General features: G+C 37.4%; 8 protein-coding genes across 8 annotated transcripts; 6 read left to right on the forward strand and 2 right to left on the reverse strand.

Annotated features, from left to right (window-relative positions):
- Positions 1 to 509: 509 nt before the first annotated feature.
- RO3G_09024 (obg family GTPase CgtA) lies at positions 510 to 1,927 on the forward strand (the record flags this gene model as incomplete). The annotated part of the gene is made up of 2 exons (XM_067663609.1): positions 510 to 629; positions 689 to 1,927. 2 exons carry the CDS (start codon positions 510 to 512, stop codon positions 1,925 to 1,927), a joined length of 1,359 nt encoding a protein of 452 aa, XP_067519710.1.
- Positions 1,928 to 2,081: 154 nt separating this feature from the next.
- RO3G_09025 (uncharacterized protein) lies at positions 2,082 to 2,381 on the reverse strand (the record flags this gene model as incomplete). The annotated part of the gene is made up of 2 exons (XM_067663610.1): positions 2,082 to 2,236; positions 2,288 to 2,381. 2 exons carry the CDS (start codon positions 2,379 to 2,381, stop codon positions 2,082 to 2,084), a joined length of 249 nt encoding a protein of 82 aa, XP_067519711.1.
- Positions 2,382 to 4,047: 1,666 nt separating this feature from the next.
- Positions 4,048 to 6,504, forward strand: RO3G_09026 (uncharacterized protein; the record flags this gene model as incomplete). The annotated part of the gene is made up of 7 exons (XM_067663611.1): positions 4,048 to 4,231; positions 4,286 to 4,295; positions 4,353 to 4,585; positions 4,637 to 4,669; positions 4,725 to 4,923; positions 4,975 to 5,059; positions 5,116 to 6,504. The coding sequence occupies 7 exons, from the start codon at positions 4,048 to 4,050 to the stop codon at positions 6,502 to 6,504; spliced, it is 2,133 nt and encodes a 710-aa protein (XP_067519712.1).
- Positions 6,505 to 7,018: 514 nt separating this feature from the next.
- RO3G_09027 (uncharacterized protein) lies at positions 7,019 to 9,634 on the forward strand (the record flags this gene model as incomplete). Its single annotated transcript, XM_067663612.1, has 7 exons — positions 7,019 to 7,256; positions 7,343 to 7,352; positions 7,410 to 7,642; positions 7,805 to 8,003; positions 8,059 to 8,143; positions 8,196 to 8,478; positions 8,526 to 9,634. The coding sequence occupies 7 exons, from the start codon at positions 7,019 to 7,021 to the stop codon at positions 9,632 to 9,634; spliced, it is 2,157 nt and encodes a 718-aa protein (XP_067519713.1).
- A 449-nt stretch (positions 9,635 to 10,083) lies between these two features.
- Positions 10,084 to 12,995, forward strand: RO3G_09028 (uncharacterized protein; the record flags this gene model as incomplete). The annotated part of the gene is made up of 7 exons (XM_067663613.1): positions 10,084 to 10,145; positions 10,193 to 10,298; positions 10,355 to 11,098; positions 11,143 to 11,485; positions 11,582 to 11,642; positions 11,935 to 12,188; positions 12,241 to 12,995. The coding sequence occupies 7 exons, from the start codon at positions 10,084 to 10,086 to the stop codon at positions 12,993 to 12,995; spliced, it is 2,325 nt and encodes a 774-aa protein (XP_067519714.1).
- A 299-nt stretch (positions 12,996 to 13,294) lies between these two features.
- On the forward strand, positions 13,295 to 16,237 carry RO3G_09029 (uncharacterized protein; the record flags this gene model as incomplete). Its single annotated transcript, XM_067663614.1, has 3 exons — positions 13,295 to 13,576; positions 13,627 to 14,704; positions 14,769 to 16,237. 3 exons carry the CDS (start codon positions 13,295 to 13,297, stop codon positions 16,235 to 16,237), a joined length of 2,829 nt encoding a protein of 942 aa, XP_067519715.1.
- Positions 16,238 to 17,207: 970 nt separating this feature from the next.
- RO3G_09030 (uncharacterized protein) lies at positions 17,208 to 18,193 on the reverse strand (the record flags this gene model as incomplete). Its single annotated transcript, XM_067663615.1, has 2 exons — positions 17,208 to 17,591; positions 17,657 to 18,193. 2 exons carry the CDS (start codon positions 18,191 to 18,193, stop codon positions 17,208 to 17,210), a joined length of 921 nt encoding a protein of 306 aa, XP_067519716.1.
- A 1,486-nt stretch (positions 18,194 to 19,679) lies between these two features.
- On the forward strand, positions 19,680 to 22,951 carry RO3G_09031 (uncharacterized protein; the record flags this gene model as incomplete). Its single annotated transcript, XM_067663616.1, has 12 exons — positions 19,680 to 19,845; positions 19,908 to 20,134; positions 20,189 to 20,382; positions 20,438 to 21,228; positions 21,281 to 21,403; positions 21,521 to 21,863; positions 21,919 to 22,039; positions 22,196 to 22,452; positions 22,508 to 22,572; positions 22,637 to 22,704; positions 22,758 to 22,832; positions 22,943 to 22,951. 12 exons carry the CDS (start codon positions 19,680 to 19,682, stop codon positions 22,949 to 22,951), a joined length of 2,439 nt encoding a protein of 812 aa, XP_067519717.1.
- Between the last annotated feature and the right edge of the window lie 801 nt (positions 22,952 to 23,752).

Below are 23,752 nucleotides of genomic sequence, written 5' to 3' on the forward strand. Positions count from 1 at the left end.
ACAGCTTGCAATGAAAAACACTGTATGGTATGAGAAATGCATTAAAAGAAGCTATGGACAAATGAATTTTGAAAGTTATAAAAAAAATCAGATTGCAGTAAAAAAAATGTGTATTTAAATATTTTGCAAGAATCTCTAATCAATTGGCTCTTTTCAGCCTAAACCTCATGCAAATATTTAGCTGACTGTATTTACTCATCTCATTGAGATTGAGCTTCTTGAAATGTGTTTCTTATGATTTATAAACGCTATTTTTACAAGTACATGAGAAAATAGAGGTTTGTCAAAATGAGCGGATCAGTTTCTGCAACTGAAGCGAGCTGAATTAAAATATAAGCCAATCAATCTTGATGATCCCAGTGAAAATTTATTTTACATGAGCAAAACTATTTCGAAAAAAGCCAGTCTTTTCTTTTCTTTTTTTTTTTGAATTGTCTGTTCAGTAAAGAAATTATTTTGACTTTAAGAGTGAAATGCTTACGACTACAAAACAAGTAGCCTATTCGTCAATGAGATATGGATTCTTCTTGAAAAACTGTCATTCAAACACGCTTTACTCAACAGTAGCTCGAATTCACACTACAACTCGACAAGAATATAGTTATCCTCAGCATAAAATTCATGAAAAGGTAATAGATCTCGCATCCCTTTTCAGAATTATTCTTACATTTCATTCTTTATTCGATAGTACCGCCATTTCGTCGATTTTGTTAGATTTAAAGCAAAGGGAGGTGATGGTGGCGATGGTTGCGTGTCGTTCCAGCGAGAGAAATATCTTCCCAAAGGCCCACCGAATGGTGGCAACGGTGGCCGAGGAGGTAATGTGATTGTTCGAGCCAGCGCTGATGAAACGACTCTGAAACGACTCGGACGCATGTGCTCAGCAAAGCGAGGACAAAACGGGCTAGGTGGTGGAAGACATGGGATGACAGGCGAGCATTTGGTTATCAAAGTGCCTGTGGGTACCATTGTGCGCGAGATACCTGTTGAACAACAAGAGGAAGAAGAGCCAGAGGACAAGGAGGCGCGTCGTGCAGCAAGATGGGTATACTATCCACGTGCAGAAGATGAAGCCATTGTACCAGAAGGAAAGGTCAATTTTTTCAGACAGGCAGAGAAGCTGATGGATGAAGAAGATCGGTATTACAAGTGGCGTCTTCGTAATGAGAAACGTGATAGTATCGAAGTGGATTTGGCTGAAGATGGTCAAGAGATTTTATTGTGCCGAGGTGGTGCAGGAGGTTATGGTAATCCTTATTTTTTGACAACTGAGAATAGATCACCTAAATGGGCTACGCGTGGTCGAAAAGGCGAGGAAAGACAGGTTGAGTTAGAACTAAAGACGATTGCAGACATTGGATTAGTTGGGTTACCTAATGCTGGAAAATCAACTTTACTCGGTGCCATCTCCAATGCCCATCCAAAGCAAGGCAATTATGCTTTCACTACTTTACATCCCTTTGTTGGCACAGTTGATTACGCAGATCAGTATCAATTAACGGTAGCAGATATTCCTGGTCTAATTGAAGGTGCCCATCTTAACGTGGGTTTAGGTCACGCTTTCCTTCGCCATGTTGAACGTGCCAAGATTTTGGTTTATGTGATTGATATCAGCGGCCCTTCACCTTTTGATGATTTGAAAACACTTCAGCAAGAATTAGAAGCATATAAGCCTGGTCTCATCAAACGTCAATCTCTCATTGTCGCAAATAAGGCAGATAAAGTTGGTTCGGCCAAAGAAAATCTGGAGATGCTTCAATCTCAGGTCAAAAATATCCCAATTATACCTGTCTCTGCTCGATATGAAAAAAATGTGTTGAAGCTAACCTCAATCCTTCGAAAAGAAGTTGAACGTATCCGAACCGAAGAAGAAGCTGCTAAAAAGGCTCTGCAAGAAGAATTAGAAGATGAAGGAGAATTCATTTAGGCAACACGTTGCATGTATATTCAATTGCAAATAATAGAAAAAGTATATTTTTGCTGTCATTGTGTAAATATAAAGTGTCGAATAAAGTACATCAAGTATCGTATTCTTTTATTCTTTTGTTGATGTGTTTGGTATGATATAAATAAACATCTAATTAGGCTGAGGCTGCAAGTTCTTCTGCACGCTTTCTATTTTGAATCATAATTTCTCTCTTGGCAGCAATGCCGGCAGCTTGTCTCTCTTGTAATTCGTACATGAAATATCCAACTGAACCAAAAATGCCGGCAGCTAAAGCGTGGCTACTGGGATCTATTGCAAAACAGACTTAGAGATGCAAATCTTAAAATCAACAGTACTCACTAGAGAAAACAGGGCGTTTTTGAAGACCAAGTGCATATGTACGAACAAGGACACCAAAAGCAGCAAAGCCCGAGACACTACCGATCAAACTCATGTTGTAATGCAACAAAAAATAATAATTTATTATTGTCAGCTTTCTGTAGAGAGGTTTGTTCTGATCCTGCTGCCTCCCAATTGCAAAATTAAAACTCATTCTGATTGGATATGACGACATTTTTCTTGTAAAACATTATGTTGAACAATTGTATTCGAAATCCAACAATAGTGATTTGAGGTTTAAAAAAAAAATACGCAGCTTATTGAAGTATATTGTGGGATTAATTCCAAGAAGAAAAGAAAAAGCTATATGGGCTTATGCGTATCTTAATATTGCTGTATGTAACATTTTCAACAAAAAGATAAACTTTCTTATAGCGAGACAGCTTCTGACGAATATCAATTGGGCGTTTTAAAAACGATATTTTTTTCATAAAAAAAAAAAGCGATTTGAGGGCTTTAGCTCATTTTTTAGACTTCAAAATAACACGTATTGTTCAGAATTAAAATAAAATTAGGGTATTGGCTTGAAGTCTTTTTAATGCTTGACGTAAACTAGACTCTGTAATTCTTGTTTTTATTTAGTAATGGATCATTCATTTATCAAGGAGGCTATTTGATACAAACCCATGGCTATCGAAATGACGACAATGTTTGCATTTTACTATGGTTGCCGCTTTATAGAAAAATAAAATAAAATAAAGCTTTCTTTTCTTTTTTAATAAAAAAGAGATTATATGAATTATAACTAATAAGCTTATGATACCAAATTATCAATGGGCCTCAATCAGCTGTATTATAGAAACCCTTTAATCAGATTTGCTCTAATGTTAAGTGGACAAAATTTATGTGATGTCCATTCTAAAGTGAATAAAGATGTGATAACATAAGAGGACCAAAGCATTAGATCATAGTGCATCTATACAACACTTTTATAAATTTTCATTTATCCTTTGTTATTGTTTGTGCTAGTATTGATCCTAAAAATAACTTGGCATGTTCTTTTATTACTTTATTTGAGACATACATTTTTGAAATTGTAGTTGAAGAAGTAATATAAAGGGGCTTTGAAAAAAAAAAAAAAAAAAAAAAAAAAAGTCATTTATCTGAGAAATGGACAAGACCACTGGAGAAATCAAGAATTCCGTGGTCAATTAAGCAAAGAGATTGCTATGTGCTTCATCATCTTTAAGACCACTTATTTGGGATTATAGCTATGTTCATCAAAAGTCATGATGAACAATAAAGATTTTCATCATTGCGGTTATATGTTTTTGCAGTTGTTGCATGTGTTTGTCATTTTTTTTCCACCAGATCCTTGTATATTGAAATCCTAAAATTTTCAATAAAGACCAGCCAATAAACATTCATTTAGTAAGCAAACTAAAAAAAATTCGCTTTTAACTTTTAACCGCATGGTCTGATCTAAATAAAATGGTATCAGTGATCGTTGAGTAACATTCAATGCACCGAAATTCTTAGAGGGGTATTTGAACTTGACGTGATCTTGGTGTCATATTTTTGCTGCTTTTTAGTTGGGGTTTGGTTTCCATATTTGGGACGACTCGTCAACTTGAATGATGCAAAAGTGAGCTTTCGTTGTTCTGACACAATCATTATGTACACAACATAAACCCATAAATACAAAGGAATTAATAACTTTTTCATTTTTTTTTGTTTTTTCTTTTTTTTTTTTGCTCTTTATTTTTTGCTTGCATTAAAACATGTCAAATATTCAAGACAAAACTCCGCCAGTCACTAATGTTGACACAAAGATTGATAGCAAAGGAGCTCAAGAAACAACACAATTCGGAGTCAAGGTGGATTCGCGAGACAGTTTGACCGCAGGTGAACGTGGTGCTCTCCTTATGGAGGACTTTGTTTACCGTGAAAAGATGACACATTTTGGTACATAGTTAAAAATGAATGACATGTCGCATATAAACTTATCCTTTTCAATAGATCATGAAAGGTATAGCCTTCAACACGTCTTTTATAAACCAGTAAAACTTTACTAATCTTACTTTAGAATTCCTGAACGTGTCGTACATGCTCGTGGCTTTGGTGTTCATGGTTACTTTCAAACTTACAAAGATTGGTCCCAGCTGACTTGTGCCAATTTCCTTTGTCATCCTAGCAAGAAAACACCCGTCTTTGTTCGTTTCTCTACTGTGTTAGGTAACAGAGGTTCTCCTGACTGTGTCCGAGATGTTCGTGGTTTTGCTACGCGTTTTTACACGGATGAGGGCAACTTTGATTTAGGTAGTTTTAAAAGATAAACTATAAAACAAAGAAACTTATTCCTTTTTATAGTGGGTAATGTTATTGCTCCTTTCTTTGTTCAAGGTAAGAAATGAATCTGCTTGCTTTATTCTATTTTGTCTAAATGGGACGTGTTTAGATCCCAGTAAATTTGTTGACTTGATTCATGCTGGTAAACCTGAGCCAGACAGAGATATTCCTCAAGCTGCAACTGCACATAATTCTACTTATGATTTCTTTGCACAGCAACCCGAAACAACTCACACCGTGTTGTGGGTCTTATCTGGTAGAGGAACTCCTAAAAGTTTCCGTCAAGTCGAAGGCTTTGGTGTTAATACGTAAATATGGGCTTATCAAATTTACGCAGTATAATTTAATAATCTAAATAGCTTCCGTCTTATCAACGAACAAGGAAAATGGGTGTTTGTCAAGTTCCACTGGAAGCCTTTGCAAGGTCTCAATAACCTTGAATGGGTAAGTGAAATAAAATGGTCTGTTCAACATTTGAACCTAAAACCTGATGCTTACAGGATGAAGCTCAAAAACTGAATGGCAAAGACCCTGACTTTCACCGTAACGACATGTATAATAGCATTGACAATGGTCATTTCCCTGAATATGAACTTGGTGTACAGATCATTCCTGAAGAAGATGAGGAAAAGTTTGAATTTGATATATTGGATGCCACCAAGATCTGGCCTGAATCAATTATCCCTGTCACTATTTTGGGTAAAATGGTTTTGAATCGCACGCCAGACGACTTCTTTGGTGAAACCGAACAAGTGACATACCATATGGGCCACGTTGTTCGCGGCATTGGTTTCACAGATGACCCTCTCTTGCAAGGAAGATTGTTTAGTTATATCGATACACAAATCAACAGGATGAACAGTGTCAATTTCCATCAACTTCCCATCAACCGTCCCGTGGTGCCTGTTCACAACGTCAACCGTGAAGGTTTCATGAATTTCAACTGCCACAAAGGTGCCGTCAATTACTTTCCAAACACAATGCAAGGCAACACGCCAGCGCCTGCTGCTGCCAAGGACGGAGGCTATATCGAGGTGCCTCAAAAGATCAATGGTGTCAAGCAAAGAGGCAAGCATGGCAAGAAACTCGAATTCTATTCACAAGCCCAATTGTTCTACAACAGTTTAACCACCGCTGAACAACAACAGGTCGTCAACAACTTTCGTTTTGAACTTGGCCGCTGCAACAACTTTACGGTGCGTGAAAACTATGTAAAGTTGCTCAACCACGTCGATCACAATCTGGCTCGTCGTGTAGCGAATGGTATTGGCGTCAAGCCCCCTGAGAAGCCTGATATCGAGAACAAGAAACAGACCAGTGTGGGTCTGTCGATTGACAACTACAAGCGTCCGAATCACATCAGGGGCAAGACGGTGGCTATCGTTGTCGCTCCGGGTATCGATGTGATTCAAGCCAATGGGATGTACAAGTTTCTTTCAGATGAAGGTGCCGTGGTAGACTTCGTCGGTCCTACGCCTGGAGAAGTGGATGGCATGCCGGTGGTCAAGACATTTTTGACCAGTCCTTCTGTATTTTATGATGCCGTCTTTGTACCAACGGGTGAAGTGTCTACATTCGAGGGCCTGATGGAACCTCATCCCGCTTTCCCTTATGGTGAACCAGTTCAGTTCGTTTTGGATTGTTATCGTCATGGTAAGCCTCTTGCTGTCTCTGGTAAGGCCGTTGCTCTTCTCAAGGCCGCTCACATTCCTTTGGTTACTTCTGAGAAAGATGAAATTAAATATGGTCTCTTTATTGCTGAAAATCTCGATAAACTCAAGTCAAATTTCAAAAAGGGTATCATCATTCAACGTTTCTGGACTCGTCTACCAATCGATCCAGATGCTGAAGAATCACCTACACCTCTTGATATTGTTATTGAAGACTAATCGCTATTTAAGTTTATTTTGTTATTCGCTTCAATAAAATATCCGCTCTTAATGTCTCTTGTACTTTTTCTTTCCGCTGTAATCATAATATATACTATTTACAGAAATCAATGTCGCATTTCTTTGCATTTTATAATGCAGTTCATATATGAAAGAGACAAGTTTGCGCGACGTTACTTTTGAAAATAGTATAAACAGGTAACAAAATTGTATAGTCTGAATTTAAATTAAACTGTACCATCTACTGAATAATTTACAAAACTAACCAAGCTATTCTCTTAGTAATATGAAAAATGATTGGACAACTGAAATGCTTTCGGCATTACTGTCATTTTGTCCCCGACAAGAAAGTAACTTGATCTAAAAAAAAAAAAATTTCCCCAATGGGATGATTATAAAAAGCTAATATGATAAATAAGATAGACATCCCTCTCGGATATATAAAATAGAGCAATAGATTTTTTTTTCTTTTTTATCTTTATTGTTGCATTAGCTTTTTTTTTTTCCTACAATCATGAAAAAGCCTACTGCAATCTTCTTATTCATTATGCTTGGTTGCCAACTTGTCTCTGGCTCTAGCGATAGTCGAACCGCCCCGGTGACAGACATTGATGCTGATGTTTATGACGCGGGAACTCAGGAAACAACGCAATTTGGCGTAAAGATAAACAATACAGACTCTTTGACTGCTGGCGATCGAGGACCTACTCTTTTGGAAGATTTTATGATGCGTGAAAAAGTCATGCACTTTGGTAAAAAAGAATAATAATAATAAAAAACGATTGCTTTCTTGTCGTGCTAACGAAATACCTTGTCCTTTCTATTACGATCATCATAGATCATGAAAGGTAACAAGAAAATCAGACAAACACTATTTCTTGTACTCATTCTTTTTTTCCTTGTAGAATACCTGAACGCGCTGTTCATGCCCGTGGTGTTGCTGTTCATGGTTACTTTCAGTCTTATGAAGACTGGTCAAATATCACTGCCGCCAAGTTTCTCCAAGATCCTGATACCAAAACACCCGTCTTTGTTCGCTTCTCTACCGTCCTTGGTTCTCGTGGGTCTCCAGATACCGTTCGGGACGTTCGAGGCTTCGCTACTCGATTTTACACAGAAGAAGGAAACTGGGATCTGGGTAACGTTTCACATACTCCGAAATCTCGATGTCTGTGTTAATTTTTTTTTTTTTTTTCCTTTCGTCATCTAGTTGCTAATAACATTGCACCATTCTTCATTCAAGGCAAGTTGGGATAGACTGTGTGAAAAAAAAAAGTAGACTAAAGATAGCTCCGTTTAGATGCCATCAAGTTTCCCGATTTGATTCATGCTGCTAAACCTGAGCCTGACAAGGAAGTTCCTCAGGCAGGAACTGCTCACAGTACTGCTTATGATTTCTTTTCTCAACATACCGAGACCATCCACACCGTGATGTGGGCCTTATCGGGTAGGGGTACACCAAGAAGTTTCCGTCAAGTAGAAGGTTTTGGTGTTCATACGTAAGTGTCAAGCTGTTGACCCTCTCGTAGCTCATGACTGATTTTTCTTGAACAGCTTCCGTTTCATTAACGAAGATCGCAAGACTGTACTTGTCAAATTTCACTGGAAGCCTTTACAAGGCCTTTCAAACTTAGTCTGGGTAAGCATTAAAAAAACCAGGATGGATTGATTCTAATTTTTTTTTCATGTAGGACGAAGCTCAAAAGATTGCTGGTAAAGACATTGACTTTCACCGCAACGATTTGTATACTGCTATTGAAAATGGTGATTACCCTGAATATGAACTTGGTGTGCAAATAGTTTCTGAAGAAGATCAAGACAAGTTTGATTTTGATCTTTTGGATGCTACCAAGATTATTCCCGAATCCCTTGTGCCTGTGACAAAGTTGGGTAAAATGGTCTTGAACCGTAACCCTGACAATTACTTTTCGGAAACCGAACAGGTCACTTTCCACCCGGGTCACATTGTTCGCGGTAGGTGGATGAGGAGGAAGAGGTACTGAAACTAAACTTTTCTTTAGGTATCACCTTTACCGATGACCCTCTTTTACAAGGCCGTCTGTTCAGCTACACTGACACCCAATTGAACCGTATGCACAGTGCCAACTATCTCCAGCTGCCTATCAACCGTCCCTTGGTCCCTGTTCACAACAACCAGCGGGATGGATTCATGCAGTTCAATGTCTATCATGGCAGAGTCGCTTACTATCCCAACGCCTTGCAAGACAACACACCTTCGGTCGTCAGTGAGGAAGAGGGAGGTTACCTTGAATATCCCGAAAACATCCGAGGCAGGAAGCAACGCGGCAAGCATGGGAAATTCGCTGACCACTTTTCTCAAGCTCAATTGTTTTACAACAGCTTGACGACCCATGAACAGCAGCAGCTCGTCAACAACTTCCGCTTTGAGGTTGGCAAGTGTGACAGCAAGCTCGTCCGTCAAAACTTTGTGGATGTTTTGAATCGGGTCGATAACAACCTGGCGCGTCGTGTCGCTAGAGGGGTTGGTGTCGAAGAGCCTTCTCCGGTGAGCGAGAATGAGGGTGAGACGACCATTAACTTGTCTATCGAAAATTACAAACGCCCCGATCACATCCGGGCCAAGAAGGTTGCCATCTTGACCGGCCCTGGTATTGATGATTCTCAAGTCAAGGAAATGAAGGACTACCTTACGGGTGAAAACGCCTATGTTGATCTGGTGGGTCTCAACCTCGACGAGGATAATTCAGAGGGTCTCAACATAACCCAGACTTACTCTACCACTTCCTCTGTCCTTTACGATGCTGTCTATGTTCCTTCGGGAGAAAAGCGTACATTTGAAATCTTGACCAGTCCTCGTCCCGAATTCCCCTACGATGAACCTCTTATGTTTGTCTTGGACGCTTATCGTCATGGTAAACCTATCGCTGTCTCTGGTAGAGGTCTTGAGCTTCTCAAGTCTGCCAAGGTACCTACCTTTAATGGTACTGATGCTGCTGCTAACCATGGCATTTATATCTCCTCTGATGTCTCTAACTTGGCTTCTGATTTCAGAAAGGGTATCATCATCCAACGTTTCTGGAATCGTATGGCTCTTGATCATGATGCCAAAAAGTCTCCTACTTCTTCACATATCAAAATTGAAGATTAAATAAAAATTCCCTTCTCCTTTTACAATTTCCTATCTTTTTTTTTATGATCACCTATGGTTTCCATCAGCCAATCAAAATTAAATGCTCAATTACCTGATGGAGTAAATGCGAAAAAAAAAGTTAAAACTCAAGCATAAACATGAGCCTTTTTTTTTTTTTTTTTTTTTTTTTTTTTTTTCTTTTTTTTTTACAATACAAAGCATGGAAGAGCTAATAGTAGCCAACAGTGGGGAAGTGAATACAAAAGGGTTTCCTTGTGTTGGTATATTCAAATTTTTATGTGAAGACGAAGAAGAACCTTTACCTGGATCGCCTGCACAAACAGCAAAATCACCCACTGGTCTTACAACCCAACTTATTTTATGTACTTCAGTAGGATTTCTTTGCTTTTTATTATTTTGTTTTTTACGTGTTAGGTATGTGATAAAAGAAAGGAGAGAGATAAAACATGCTGATGGTCTATGTGTACAGGTGGAGTACTATTTATTCACCCAGACTTCGAATGAAAAAGTGAGTGCATGAATAATACATGCGTCGACTCATGCTCTTTTTGTTAGACATGCACCTGAACAGCTACCCACTAGCTTTTTCGGTTGGATTATACCCCTTTTAAAAACAAAAGACGCCGTCATTATGGATAAGGTTGGATTGGATGCTGTTGTGGTAAATAGGAACACAGATGACATCAGTACCAAAATAATATTTGACCTGTTTTATAGATGCTACAGTTTTTATTGATGAGTGTCAAGTTGTTTGCATTTTGTGGATTCTTTGGAACGGTTGTTTTATACCCAATCAGTAGAATGGGAGGTGATATTGCTAATGGTACACATCCAAATCATACTCTATCCATTTTGGATACCAGCATCACTCGTTCTATGTCTTATCTTTGGGTTTATCTATTCTTTACTTATCTCTTTGTGTTTGCTACATTTTACTTTACCTTTTTAAACTATCGAGACTATGTTCACATCCGACGAGAATTTCTTTTGAGAAAGGCCAAGACGATCTCATCCAGGACACTGCTTGTGACCGGAATTCCACCTCATCTGAGGTCCGACCGGAAGCTAGCCGACTATTTTGAAAAGCTGGGCATTGGTGTGGTCGAATCGGTCCATACCATCCGTCACGTCAACCGATTGCTGGAGATCATCAAAGAAAGGGCCCAGTACCTTCGACAGCTAGAAACGTTCTATGCAAAATACCTTGGAAATCCCTGCCATGATCCTCGCTATGATCCAGATACTTTTCTGAATGAAGACGATGGACCGAGTACGATCAAGACCAAAAATGATAGACCGGTGGTGAAGGAAGGGTTCTGTTGTGGACCCAAGTTGGATGCGATTGATTGTTACTCTGAGAAGTTCAATCAAGTGGATGATTTGGTCACCAAGGCACGCAAGAAGGGCAGGTTTTCGCCTACAAGTGTTGGTTTTGTGACCTTTGAAGAAACGATCAGTGCGGTAAGAAAGCTCTGTTGTCAGAAAATAATAATAATTGTCTGTAGTATGTTGCGTCCCAGGTCTTGATTGATTCTACACCATTTCAACTGCGTGTTCAATTAGCACCTGAACCTAGAGACGTCCTTTGGGAAAACATAGCAATGCATGCAAGAGAAAGATGGATACGTAAAGCGCTGGTGATGTTTATTCTCTTATTCTTGGTCTTCTCATGGACCATCCCCTGTAGTTATCTCTCTGCCTTGACCTCTACAAAATCACTCAAAGCTTTCTTTCCCTGGTTACTGAAATTGGCAGAGAAAAGCAAGATTGTGAATCAGATCGTGGCTGGATTTTTGCCTACTTTAGGCGTCGTTCTCTTTTTCTCTGTTCTTCCACTTATTTTCAACAGTAAAAATAGCAAAAAAAAAAAAAAAAAAAAAAAAAAAAAAAAAAAAAAAAAAAAAAGTCGTGATTGAATTATAGCCAACGTTATATACTAAATAGGTTTAAGTGTCATTGAGGGATTTACGACAAGAAGTGAATCCGAAGAATCTTGTTTTGCAAAGTAAATAAGAGAAAAAGTGAATCTATCGACTAAACTAACCCCCCCCCCCTTTTTTTTTCCTCAACAGACAATTCTTTTTCTTGTTTTTTAATGTATTACTGTTTATTACTGTCGCAAGTACTTTATTCAAATCACAAAAAGATATTTTTGAAGATCCAACCAAGATTGCCAATATATTTGCTTCCAAATTACCTGAAGTAGCTCCTTTTTATATTAATTATATAGTGCTTCAAGGAATTATGCTGTAAGATGTTATATACATTTTGCTTTTGTTACTTACATCTTTTTATAGTTGCCCTATTCAACTTCTTCAAATCGGTCCTATTCTCGTTCAAAATTTTTATTGTCTGTTCTTGTGCAAAACACCACGCGATTTTGCTGAAGTCTATGTACCACGTATGTATAATTTTGGATGGGGCTATCCTATCCCTGTCTTTATATTTGTCGTCGTCTTGGTCTATTCTACCATTTCACCCTTAATTTTGGTCTTTGGTGTCATTTATTTTGCCCTGACTTATCTTGTATGCAAATATCAATTACTTTATGGTAGTCACTCGTTATGAACTCTATACATAAAACTAAACCAAACATTCTATAGTCTATTTCCATTCTTATGAAGTCGCAGGTAGAATGTGGCCAATGGTATTCTCACGCATCATTATTGCCTTGATTATATTTGAATTGACTTCAGCAGGCTTATTTACCTTGAACAAATCATTCACTCTATCTGCCCTGTGTGTTCCTCTTTTGATCATGACTGTGGTCTATAAGGTCGTGATGGATAAGGCTTATCAAAAGAGCACACAATTTTTGCCTCTTCAATTGTTATCGGAGAAATTAGGACCGGTGACAACTTCTGCACCCATTGCAAGTCATCCTGATGATCCAAGCAGGGCTTCGGAAGAAGTGAGCGTACAACAAGAGCAGGATAACAACACGGACAAGTTGACTAGAATCCGAAGGAGACGTACTGTGCTAGATGAGGACGACTATGTAGCTGAACCTAGGGAAACAACTGACTTTAGAGAGCCTCCGATGACTCTATTGAACGGTATATTAAATACAGGCATGAAACAATATGGTCATCCTGCTTTACTTGGTGTTTTGCCACAGCTTTGGCTACCTATGAAGGCTGATGGCATCCTTCGTACTCGTGGTATTATCCGAGATGAAGAAATGGATCCTAAGCAATCAGAAAATCAACCTCTTTTGTCGTCGCCTATCGAAGAGGATCCGGACGCTGGACAGACAGATGAAGAGGAAGAAGAAGATAATGTGGGAACTTATTATCATCATCCTGAAAGACGTCTCTCAAGGAATATGAGTAAATCTTATGGTACCATTCAGCCTTAACCTACTGTGTTCTAATAAAAGGAGAAGAAGGATGCAATAAGGAGTTGTCATAAACATGTGTAAAATGAAGTGTTTTTGCAAAAAAAAAAAAAAAAAAAAATCCCTTTTCAAGGGTTAAAAAAAAAGGGTGTTTTCTTATTTTAAAGTGTTCATTTATCTTTCATTTCTTACTTTCTTGTTCTCCTTTTTTTTTTCAATAAAAAAAAATCCTAAAAAAAAAGTTTTATCTATTTTTCTTCTCTTCTTTATTTTTCACCCCCTTGAAGCACACTTCCCCTAATAAATTTCCCCCCCCCTTAATGTCAATGTATTCAGATCGTTTAGAAGAAATTGATGAAGAATATACATCAGAAGAAGAAGAGGACGCATCCTCCATGTCTTCTTCACCTAGTATCCCTGATGAAAATATCAATTTTGATCTTGTTTACGCGCTTCATACTTTTGTTGCAACGGTGGAAGGACAGGCATCGGTTGTTAAGGGAGATGCGTTGATCTTGATGGAAGATACAAACATCTATTGGTGGCTAGTGGAGGTGATCAAGACGAGAGAAGTGGGATATATCCCCGCAGAGAACATTGAGGTAAATAGATTCAACGTATCTTGTCATTAGATATTCAGTGGCATTGATAGACACCTTATGAACGGTTGGCTCGATTGAATAAACATCGAAATGTAGAAATCACTTCTCCTTCACTCCATGATGTAACGCCCTTGTCTATCATGCATCCTTTAGAATTGAACGCTCGACGTGTCACGATTGGAGATGAACGTAAAGTGTTTCATTATGAAGTAGAATCTGAAGAAGAAGAAGATGAAGGTGATGAAAATGATGGTTTTGTAGAACAAGAACGAGAAATGGAGCAAGAACAAGAAACGGCGGTGGCAACAACACATCATCTTGGATATAAGCAAGACAGTACACAATACAGCGAGATGAAGATGTATGACGATGAGGATGATATCAAAGAGGATAGCAATTTATTTGTTATTGAGCAGGCAGAACAAGAAAAAGTCGAAGTCCCTCTTGAAATGCAGCCACAAGAAGAAATCGATGTTTCTTTACATGACCTTCGAGTGTTTGCAGGCAACATTGGACGAGGACCTCTCTTTCATACGTTTTCCATCACTTATCAAACAGCCACAGATGAACTTGTCAAGCTTGCTGTTCATCGGTTTGGTGTTCAAGAGGAGCATGACAATTCAAAGACAATCGAGTATTATGTCGCCGTCCAAGGTCTCGATGGGGATGAGTACATTCTCTCGGCTCAAGACAAGCCGCTCTCTATCTTCAAAACCTTGACCGATTCACTTACGACGCCCATGCCTTCGCTTTCAAATTACCGACGCATCTCTCAACAATCCGTGAGTTCATCAGCATCTCCTGGCAAGAGACCACGTTCGAGTAGCTTCAGTAACTATGAGCAAACCAACCATGACGAAGACTCGGTCATTCGATTCTATTTACACAGACGCATCAAGCGCGCTCATGAGAACTTGGTGTATATCAAAGTATCACTCTACCCAGACACACACAAGCAAAAGAAGCCTCATGAAATGGATCGTATGGATAAAGTGATTGCAGTAAAACAAGAGTCAACGATCGGACAGGTGATTCAGCTCGCCTTGGAGAAATTTCACGTACCAGATGAAAATCTGACAAAACAACTCAAGAAATATAAATTATCTGTAAAAAGTCATCATGGTAAAGGTAATAATAAGGGTTTATAAAAGGAGAAGGTTTATATAACTTAGGAGTAAACAATTAAATATAGAAATTGAATTGGATTCAAAGGAAGTGATGTCTAATGTACTATTAAATCTATCAAGTAATACAATCACAAGTGAATTGTTGTTCATTTTGCGTAAATCAGGAAAGCACCGTAAATATCATTTTGTACAAGAGAACAGAAGACCGAGTATTCTTGATATCCTTATGGATTCTGCCCCTAAAGGTGATAAAACACGTTCTGATGAAAGGGGTATAAATACACAACAGCAAACAATCCATTCTTCTTCTTCTTTATTTCACTTCACTAGACGTTCCTCTGCTCCCGAACCCGACTCTTCTTTTATGGAACCTATTCATATGTCAAGATCTAATTCAAATACACCCATTCCAGAAAAGAGAAAAGAAAGTTTAAAACAGCAGCTCAAGAGACTCGTCGGCTGGGGTTCTTCTGCTAATTCAACCCATAATACAAAAAAGCAATTGTCTGTCGTGACCTCTCAGTCGGATATCGTGCCTCACTCTGCTCCATTTACACCGAAATCAAGACAAGGTTCTCATGACAATACTGCCAGTCGATTTGAAGTCGTCAATTCACCTCTATCGGCAGATCCTGTGATGAACACAAAACAGGTCTCCACCGTATCCTTAGTTACTTCCTCCACCCATGAAGATTCCACACCACAGGAAGAGCAAGAAAAAGGGGTTCAGGAGAACAAAGAAAAGGAGGTGGAGGAAGAGGAGGAGGAAGAAGAAGAGGAAGAGGAGGAGGAGAAGGAAAGTAAGGAAGAAAGAAAGCAAGAAGAAGAGGAAGAAGAAGAAGAAGAAAAGTACTCTGATGCTCAAACACAATATAATAAAGAAGAATTAAATAATACCACATCATCTCATAGTTCTAATATATCAACAAGTAAAGTATCCCTTGTATCACAAAATTCATCCGTTCAACCTCAACCGCACATCCATCAACATACCGCTACATCTTCTATTCATTCTAATCACACTCATAATCACGGTCAACAGCAGCAGCAGCAGCAGCAGCAAGATCTGGATGATCTCTATCTCCTCGTCGCTCACGGTGTTGATTTCTTAAAGACGAGAGAGGACACAAAATGGGAAGAAGAAGGTGGCTATGAGTTTCATCCGTGGAATCGACCTCAGAGCTCATTTGCCGTTCGACCCAAAGACAAGAAAACCAAGGCCCGTGAACAAGAGGCGAGTGAGGTCACTGTGGAAGAAAAGCAACAACAACCTTTATCTCCACCTTTGACTCCACTACCCCAGCAACCTCAACAACAGCATGAACAACATCCACCCGAACATCCATCGGACCCAGTGGATGAACAAAAAAAAGAGTTGGCCATGTCCATGGCCAGACGTATCCTGAGTGGAAAAACAGAAGAGATTCCGACTGTTTCTGAAAAGGAGGAGGAGGAGGAAGAGGAGGAAGTGAAGCCAGAATCATTGGATGATGATGAATTACAAAGAATAGTAGCTGCTCATATTGTCTTTTAATAATAAAATGTATCTATCCTTCCACTTTTTTAATTTACTCGTACCGTTATCCATACCAATAATCTTGCTTCATTTTCAATCTACACGTCCAATTCATGTAATTCGTTTAGTGAATCATCCCTTTACGGTCATTGGAAGCTACCACATTTGAATCTCGTCCATTTACAATGGGTTATTTCTACTAAATGCAAATGGGCTTGTTCAAAAGAATTATAATAATGGCTCATCAAAAACATGTCTCTACTCTTCCCGTATTCTTTTTCAAATATATCGAGTCAGTCTCTTTGTAACGCTTTTCTATTGACCTGACGGTCATCGATGGCATCTTGACAGTATGTGAAAGAGTAGCTACATGCATTCCAGATTTGGACATGTAGCGTATTCTTTCTAACTTTGGTGATCTCATGATGCTTACTGCTATTTAGGATGTTATTATAGTACTGGATGTTTGCAAACGTATCTAATACAGAGGGATTGCACTAAATTATCCTCAAAGAAACTTGCTAATTGAAAGAAACCAGAGCAAAAAAAAAAAAATAGTGGTGGCATTTTAAGATCTACGATTTTAACAAGCGAAAAAAATAAAAAGTTGGTAGCACAACAATTTTGGCAAAAATGCACTTTATTTTCAAATGGAATCTTTAAACAACCATCTATTGCAATAGTCACGATTTTTTAACAACTTAAAAGACTTCATGGAAGGTTTCTTTGTTGCTCTCCTTTTTTTTTTTTTTTTTTTTTTTTTTTTTTTTTTTTTTTTGAAAAGCACCCCAAATTTAAAGTCTGTAAAATCCTCATTTTAGCAGTAGAACGACTGTACGTTCTAAGTCATTTGAATTCACTATGAGTGACATATAATTATACTATATATTAAAGTTGAATTTGAATGTTAAAAAATAGAGTGGACTGAAGACTTATGTTTATCATATTATTTTATTGAAAAGATAAAATAAAGCGAGTGGTTTATGGCTTAGAGCCAGTCTTCATTTGCAAGACACAATTGGAAATGTCTCATTGAATGGCCAATCCAACCTGTGCAGTCTTGCTGGGTGATCTGGCTGGATGATTGTGATATCCTCGCCAGAAGATCATCATGCGATGTCAGGCTGTGTTTCTTGACGCCGGCCTTCAACTTTGAGAACATTTCCTCAATAGGGTTCAAGAATGGGGACCAGGGAGGGAGCTTTAAAGGAACGTATCCCGCATCTCTGAGGTTATTCTCCACCATCGTTGTATGAATTGGCGCATTATCATAAATGATATGGTAGCCTGTTGCTCTGGTTGCGTTCAAGTGTGCGATTAATCCTTGGATAAAATCATTAAACTTTTCCGCATTTGTTGAACCACTACGAGCCTATATGTGATAATAATTAGTTAGATATAAATTAATGCTATTCATAAAGAGATTGAAAAACATACATGGCATGCAATCAATTCAACATCACGACGGCTCATAGCCGCAAAAACTGTCACGTTTCTTCCTCTAGATGTAGGTTCGACAATGATACGCGCAGGTTGGCCCCTTCTTGATCTTGCCTGCGTTCTGTTGATATGCAGGTTGAATCCAGTTTCATCTACAAAGATACAATTTGTGTTGTACCTTACTATCCCCTCAGAAATAATCTTGTTGATGAAATTAAAGCGTTGCAGCTTTATTTCAGGATTATTGCGTCGTCGGGGGTAAATGATAGCCTTCTTCAACGTGAAATCCATCTTGGAACGCATATGCTTGTGTAAAGCCGAATTGCTTATTACTGTTTCAAAGTCTACAGGGAATTCCTCTTGCAGTAGTAGCGCAATTCGTTCCAAACTGTATTCACCATGTTCTTCTAAAAGACGCTCGATAAATACGGTATGAGCAGCAGATATCCTAGGAGAAGCCGTACGTCCACGTCGCATAAGAGCAGGCATTCCATCTGTACTATCATTTTCGACCCGAGCAACCGATTTGCGCATGGTTGCTTCAGGGAAATGAATAGACTTTGCTGCAAGATAAAGATTTTTCCCATTAACGGTATAGTTTTCCCAAAATTCTGTATAGTTGTCAACAAGCGTTAATGTTTCGAAACGAAGGATCGTCTTGTGAGACAAAATAACAAACACCTTTGGGCTTTTTCTTGATTTTGCTTTTGAAGCTAGTTCTTTCACAATGTTTTAGAGCTATTAATGGACAATTAAATTTCCGAATATTTAAGCAGAAAAAAAAGATGATTATATTACCTTGTTTGACATGTAATAAATAGAATCAAGTTCAATAAAGACCTTATAAATTGCCCATCTTGATAAAATAACCTTTGGACGGTTATACTCGTAAAGAAGCAGCAATAAAGCACGCAGAACAGAAGGATTATGGATAACTTACAGGATAACTACAAAATAGCCTTTAGATTAAATGCCTTGTGGAGCGTTGTAGAGAGTATTAATTACATTTAAGCTTCATTTTAGTAATATAGACCCAATAAATCCATCAATAATCTTGTAAAGTATTGTCTAAATATAAGGATGAGTAAAGTTTGATTTAATAGCAGCAAAGCTACTTACTAAAAAGCCATGAAAGTACAAACAGGAGCATACCAGAATAGATTATACGACCATAAAGAACAAGCTAATAAAGAAAGAACATACATTTAGTGAACAGCATCTTAAACATTTCCTTAACTTACTATTTTAATACATGGGGCTATGAAAATAAGCCTTTTAATTTTGCGCGTATCTACATGAATAATTTATACCATTTACGCTTTTTATCTGGAATATGCTAAGGACCTAAAGCAAATAAAGATTACATTAGATATTTTATTGCAGTTTAATGAAATAAATACCATTAAAAGAGTTGTCATGAAATAGTTCAATAAATAAATAAAAGAGATGAAAATATGGAAAAAAAAATTGAGTAAATTCAAGCAACACTGACTTCAAAGTACGCTGATATGGGATTTCGTCCAAGAAATTAACAGCAAAAAAAAAAAAAAGGAATTCAAAGTCCACATCGAAACTTTTATTTTTAAACATCAGTCATTTTATTTCTTTAGCGTGCTTACCCTTTGATGTCAAAAATAAACTTTTGTCTTTCATATGTTATAGTATTTCTTGAGGCTATAAAGCAGGTATATATAAAATTGTGATGCTTATGCTTTATTTTTAGTACAGAATCTATGTTTTTGAGTGATCTATTAATTTTTGAAAAATAGCGGTCTTGAAATTGGAGTAATATTAGGTGTTATTTGCAGTGGCGGTACACAAGTTTAGTCCGAAAATCCAACAGTGCGTTTTTTTACAAAAAAAGGAATGGTTAGGGCATAAAATAAACAGGTGGTGAACTGTGACTGGATGAAAAGATATGAATTTATTTTAATCCCCGCTCATTATTTCAGTTATATTAAATCCTACCAAAGACAACAGTTGATTTTTTGTTTTTTTTTTTCTTTATTCCACCACAATAATGAGGTCTTCCAAACGCTTGTTGTTTGCTTTTGTCTTACCGTTCTTTATCAACCACCAAGTTACAGCTTTTGAAAAGGATGCAAAGTTTTATCTTGAAGAAGGCAACCAATATTTATCAAGTGGAAAGTTCAATGATGCTATCTTGAGCTATGATACAGCTATTCGTAAGGCAACATTATATACGTCCAATTACTTCCTTATACTAACTAGACTACGCTGATAATAGAGCAAGATCCTTCAGATTATTTATCTTATTACAAGAGAGCCACAGCTTACTTATCTCTTGGAAAAACCAATTCGGCTATTGATGATTTTTCTAAAATCTTAAGCTTAAAACCTGGATTCCATCAAGCATTATTACAAAGAGCAAAGCTCTATGTAGCCGATGGTGAGTATTCCTTGGCAAAACAAGATTTAGAAAGCTATCCTAAGGATGAAATGAGCAAATTATTGGTAAGAAAGCCAAAAACAAAAAAAGTATAAAAAATTAACACTTTCAATATATAGTTATCTTCTATTGGTGAAGCAGAAAAATCGAGCGCTTTGGCTCAAGATTCGTTTTCCAATCAAAATTATGAACAGTGTATTCAGCATATTTCTCGTGTCATCAAGATCTCACCGCAGAGACCTCAATGGAGAACACTCCGTGCTCAGTGTCATCTTGGTAAAGGTGAAATTGAAGAAGCTGTAAATGATTTGACGTAAGTGAGCTTTAAAAATAACGAAAGTGATATGATAACTTACATGCCCATGTAGTCGAGTCAGCCATCTTAACCCATCCGATCAAGCACTTATTATGCAGTTGGCTAAACTCAACTTTTATTCGCTTTACGAACCTGACAGAGCACTCGCTCAAGTCAAGCAATGCTTACACTATGATCCAGAACAAAAACAGTGCAAAACTCTTTTCCGTCAAATGAAGCGATTTCAAAAGGATCTTCAAAAGGTCATGGATTCTAAGCAACAACAGCGATTTGCTACTGCCTTTAATACACTTGTTGGTACCGTTGCTAAAAAAGGGCTTGTGTCTGAACTCGATGAGCCTTTTGATGCACTAGAGACAGATATGAAAGTAAAAGGAAGATTACCAAAGAAATTACACTTGACCTGCTTTGAATTAGCTTGTCAATTGGCCGCTCAACAAAAAGATACCGACAGAATCAACACTTGGTGTTCAGCCACACTTAAAATAGACCCAAACAACTCAGACGCACTGGCTAGCATGGGGGAAAATAAACTGAACAACAATGACTTTGAGGGTGCTGTACATGATTTAGAAAAAGCATATGAAGCAACTGGACAACAGGATCATAGAATTAGACAATTATTACACAAGGCACAACAATTATTAAGGCAAAGCAAAAAGAGAGATTACTATAAAATATTAGATGTGTCAAGAGATGCTGATCCAAGAGCTATTAAGAAAGCTTACCGTAAAAAAGCTCAAGAATGGCATCCAGATAAATACAGCGGAGATCTTGACAAAACTCAGGTAGAAAATAAAATGGCTGAGATCAACCAGGCTTATGAAGTGCTAAGTGATCCAGGTAAATAGCACTAAATATAACCAGAAAAGCAAACAACTAATAAAATAAATAGAGAAAAAGGAACAATTTGATAATGGATTTGATCCTTATGATCCTGAAGCTGGTTCGCAGCAGCAACACAACCCATTTAACTTTCACGGCGGAGGAGATCATCCATTTGCACACTTTGGGGGTGGTAACGGTTTCCCGTTCGGCTCTTCTGGGGGGTTTTCATTCCACTTTTAGAAATAAATTTTTTTGTTTCTTTTTTTTTTATCTTTTTTTTTTATGAATTTTTTCTCAACACATAAAGGCGATGAGGAAGAAACAGAGCCACTCCATGCAGAAACAATTGAAATGAGTGAACCTGGTCAGAATGCACCACCTCTTTATCGCCAATTAGGACGTATGGCTGAAGAAGGCTGGACTTCTGTGGCCAATCTTGTTAATAACCATCCTATTGATGCTGAACCATCCGTGCCCGAAATCAAAAACGACTTGAAAAGAAGGTTGTATTTGTTGCTGGAAGAGCCTTCAAGTAGCCACAGTGCTTTTTGGACCAATGTATTTGTTTCTTTGTTGATTGTTTTTAGTGCAGTAACAACAACCATAGAAACAATACCTGCTTTTCGGTCAGCAAAGAGCAATCGTGTTTGGTAAAGAAAACAATTGAATAGAACGAGTGGAGGAACTAAATATGATGTTATATAGGTTTCAACTTGAGTCTGCTATGGTTGCTTTATTTACTTTAGAATATCTTTTGAGAATGTTTGCTCATTCAGATTCACTACGAATGCTAAAGAGGTTTTTCTTGTGTAAGAAGAGGAGGGACGTAAAGATATTCGAGACTAACATATAAGTTAGCACCACTTTCTATTATTGACTTTATATCTATTATCCCATTTTATATTGAAGTGATAGCAAAACACGATACAGTAAGCTGTTACACACAAAAATATAATTACAGTACAGCTAATGTATATGTTAGACTTATGAATTTAGATTTACTATCCTGCGATTATTCAGATTATTACGTTTGTTCAAATCTTATAAATATTCAAATACAATCGTAATGACAATAGAAGTCATGATGATGGCCTTTAGACGATCAGGGGATGCGCTATCTGCACTCTTCTTTTTCACTGTCACTTGTGTTGTCTTGTTTTCAACCCTACTCTATTTTGCTGAACGCGGTATCTGGGATGAAACTTTGGAGACATTTGTAGTCTCAGATGGAGTACCAAGGTACAAACACTGACCATTTATCCACCAAGGAAAAAAGCTTATAATTTTGTCGTAGCTCATTTGATAGTATTCCTGCTGCTTTTTGGTTTGTGCTAGTGACAATCACAACAACCGGTTATGGTGAGACATTTCATTTTTTTTCTCTCCTTTTTCGCTTAATTGTTTTTCCTTGTTTCCTTATTAGGTGATATGGTACCAACTACCTTCATCGGCAAACTGATTACTTTCCCTGCAATGATGTTTGGTGTATTGGTAAAGTACAGCTTCTTTTATAAAGACAATAACCTAATGTCATATTTGATTAGCTTATTGCACTACCGTCAATTATTGTTGGAAGAAATTTTACAATTGTTTGGGAGAGTATGAGACAAAGACAGTTTGTAAATAGCAATAGCACATCTGATCTACAAGACAATCGTCCCTCGAGTAAAGAAAGCGAAAAAAAAAGGGGAAAAAAAAAGAAAAAGTGATTAATTTAGATCTTAAATAGTATCAGTAGATAACATCAATACATTTGGTATTTTACCAAAAAATGGGGAGGATGATATACTAAACAAGTTGCACACACTCATGGAGTTGAGTATGCAAAACCAAGCAAATATCCTCAGAATGATGAATGCACTTGAAAAACAAGGCATAAAGATGGACTATAAAGGGAAAGGAAAACAGCGAATATCAAAAGAGAACAATCCATTTGGTGATGATGACAATGAAGAATGACACGTTACTAAATATTAGACAGGAAAACTTTATAACAAAATTATTTAATATAGAATAAAAAAGAGACTTGTGTATATAGTATTGAAGTCTATAAGTTATATAAACCACACTGTTGACATCTTTTTTTTCATTTTTATCTCTTTAATAAAAGCCATCAAGGCATACGCTGGTTGTACTTTATTCACTTCACAATGAAATGTTTTGAATCTTTGGTTGAAAATATTTGCAGAATTATAAAATCCTTATGTTAAATCAAACAATTTTTTGTCCTTCTAACTTCAATATGTTGTCCTGTAAATTTTTTTATTTTTGTATATTCTTTAAAGGTATTTTCTCATTTTGCATTGCTTATTTGAATAAAATTGTATGCAAATTATCTTGTTGATAGTAAAATGTTATATAGACATTAATAACCTCCTCCTTGCTTTTTGTCTGTTACTACAACTCTAATCATTCATTTTGCATGCCTTTATCTCCTTAATTATGTGTCAGCTTTTTTTCTTTTTCTTTTCAAAGTCTCAGTTGTCACAGGTTTGACCAGTCTCTTACGGCTAACATAAAGGTTGAAAACATTTTCCTC

The sequence above is a fragment of the Rhizopus delemar genome, genomic scaffold (genome assembly GCF_000149305.1).
Source record: "Rhizopus delemar RA 99-880 supercont3.6 genomic scaffold, whole genome shotgun sequence".
Classification (NCBI taxonomy): domain Eukaryota; kingdom Fungi; phylum Mucoromycota; class Mucoromycetes; order Mucorales; family Rhizopodaceae; genus Rhizopus; species Rhizopus delemar.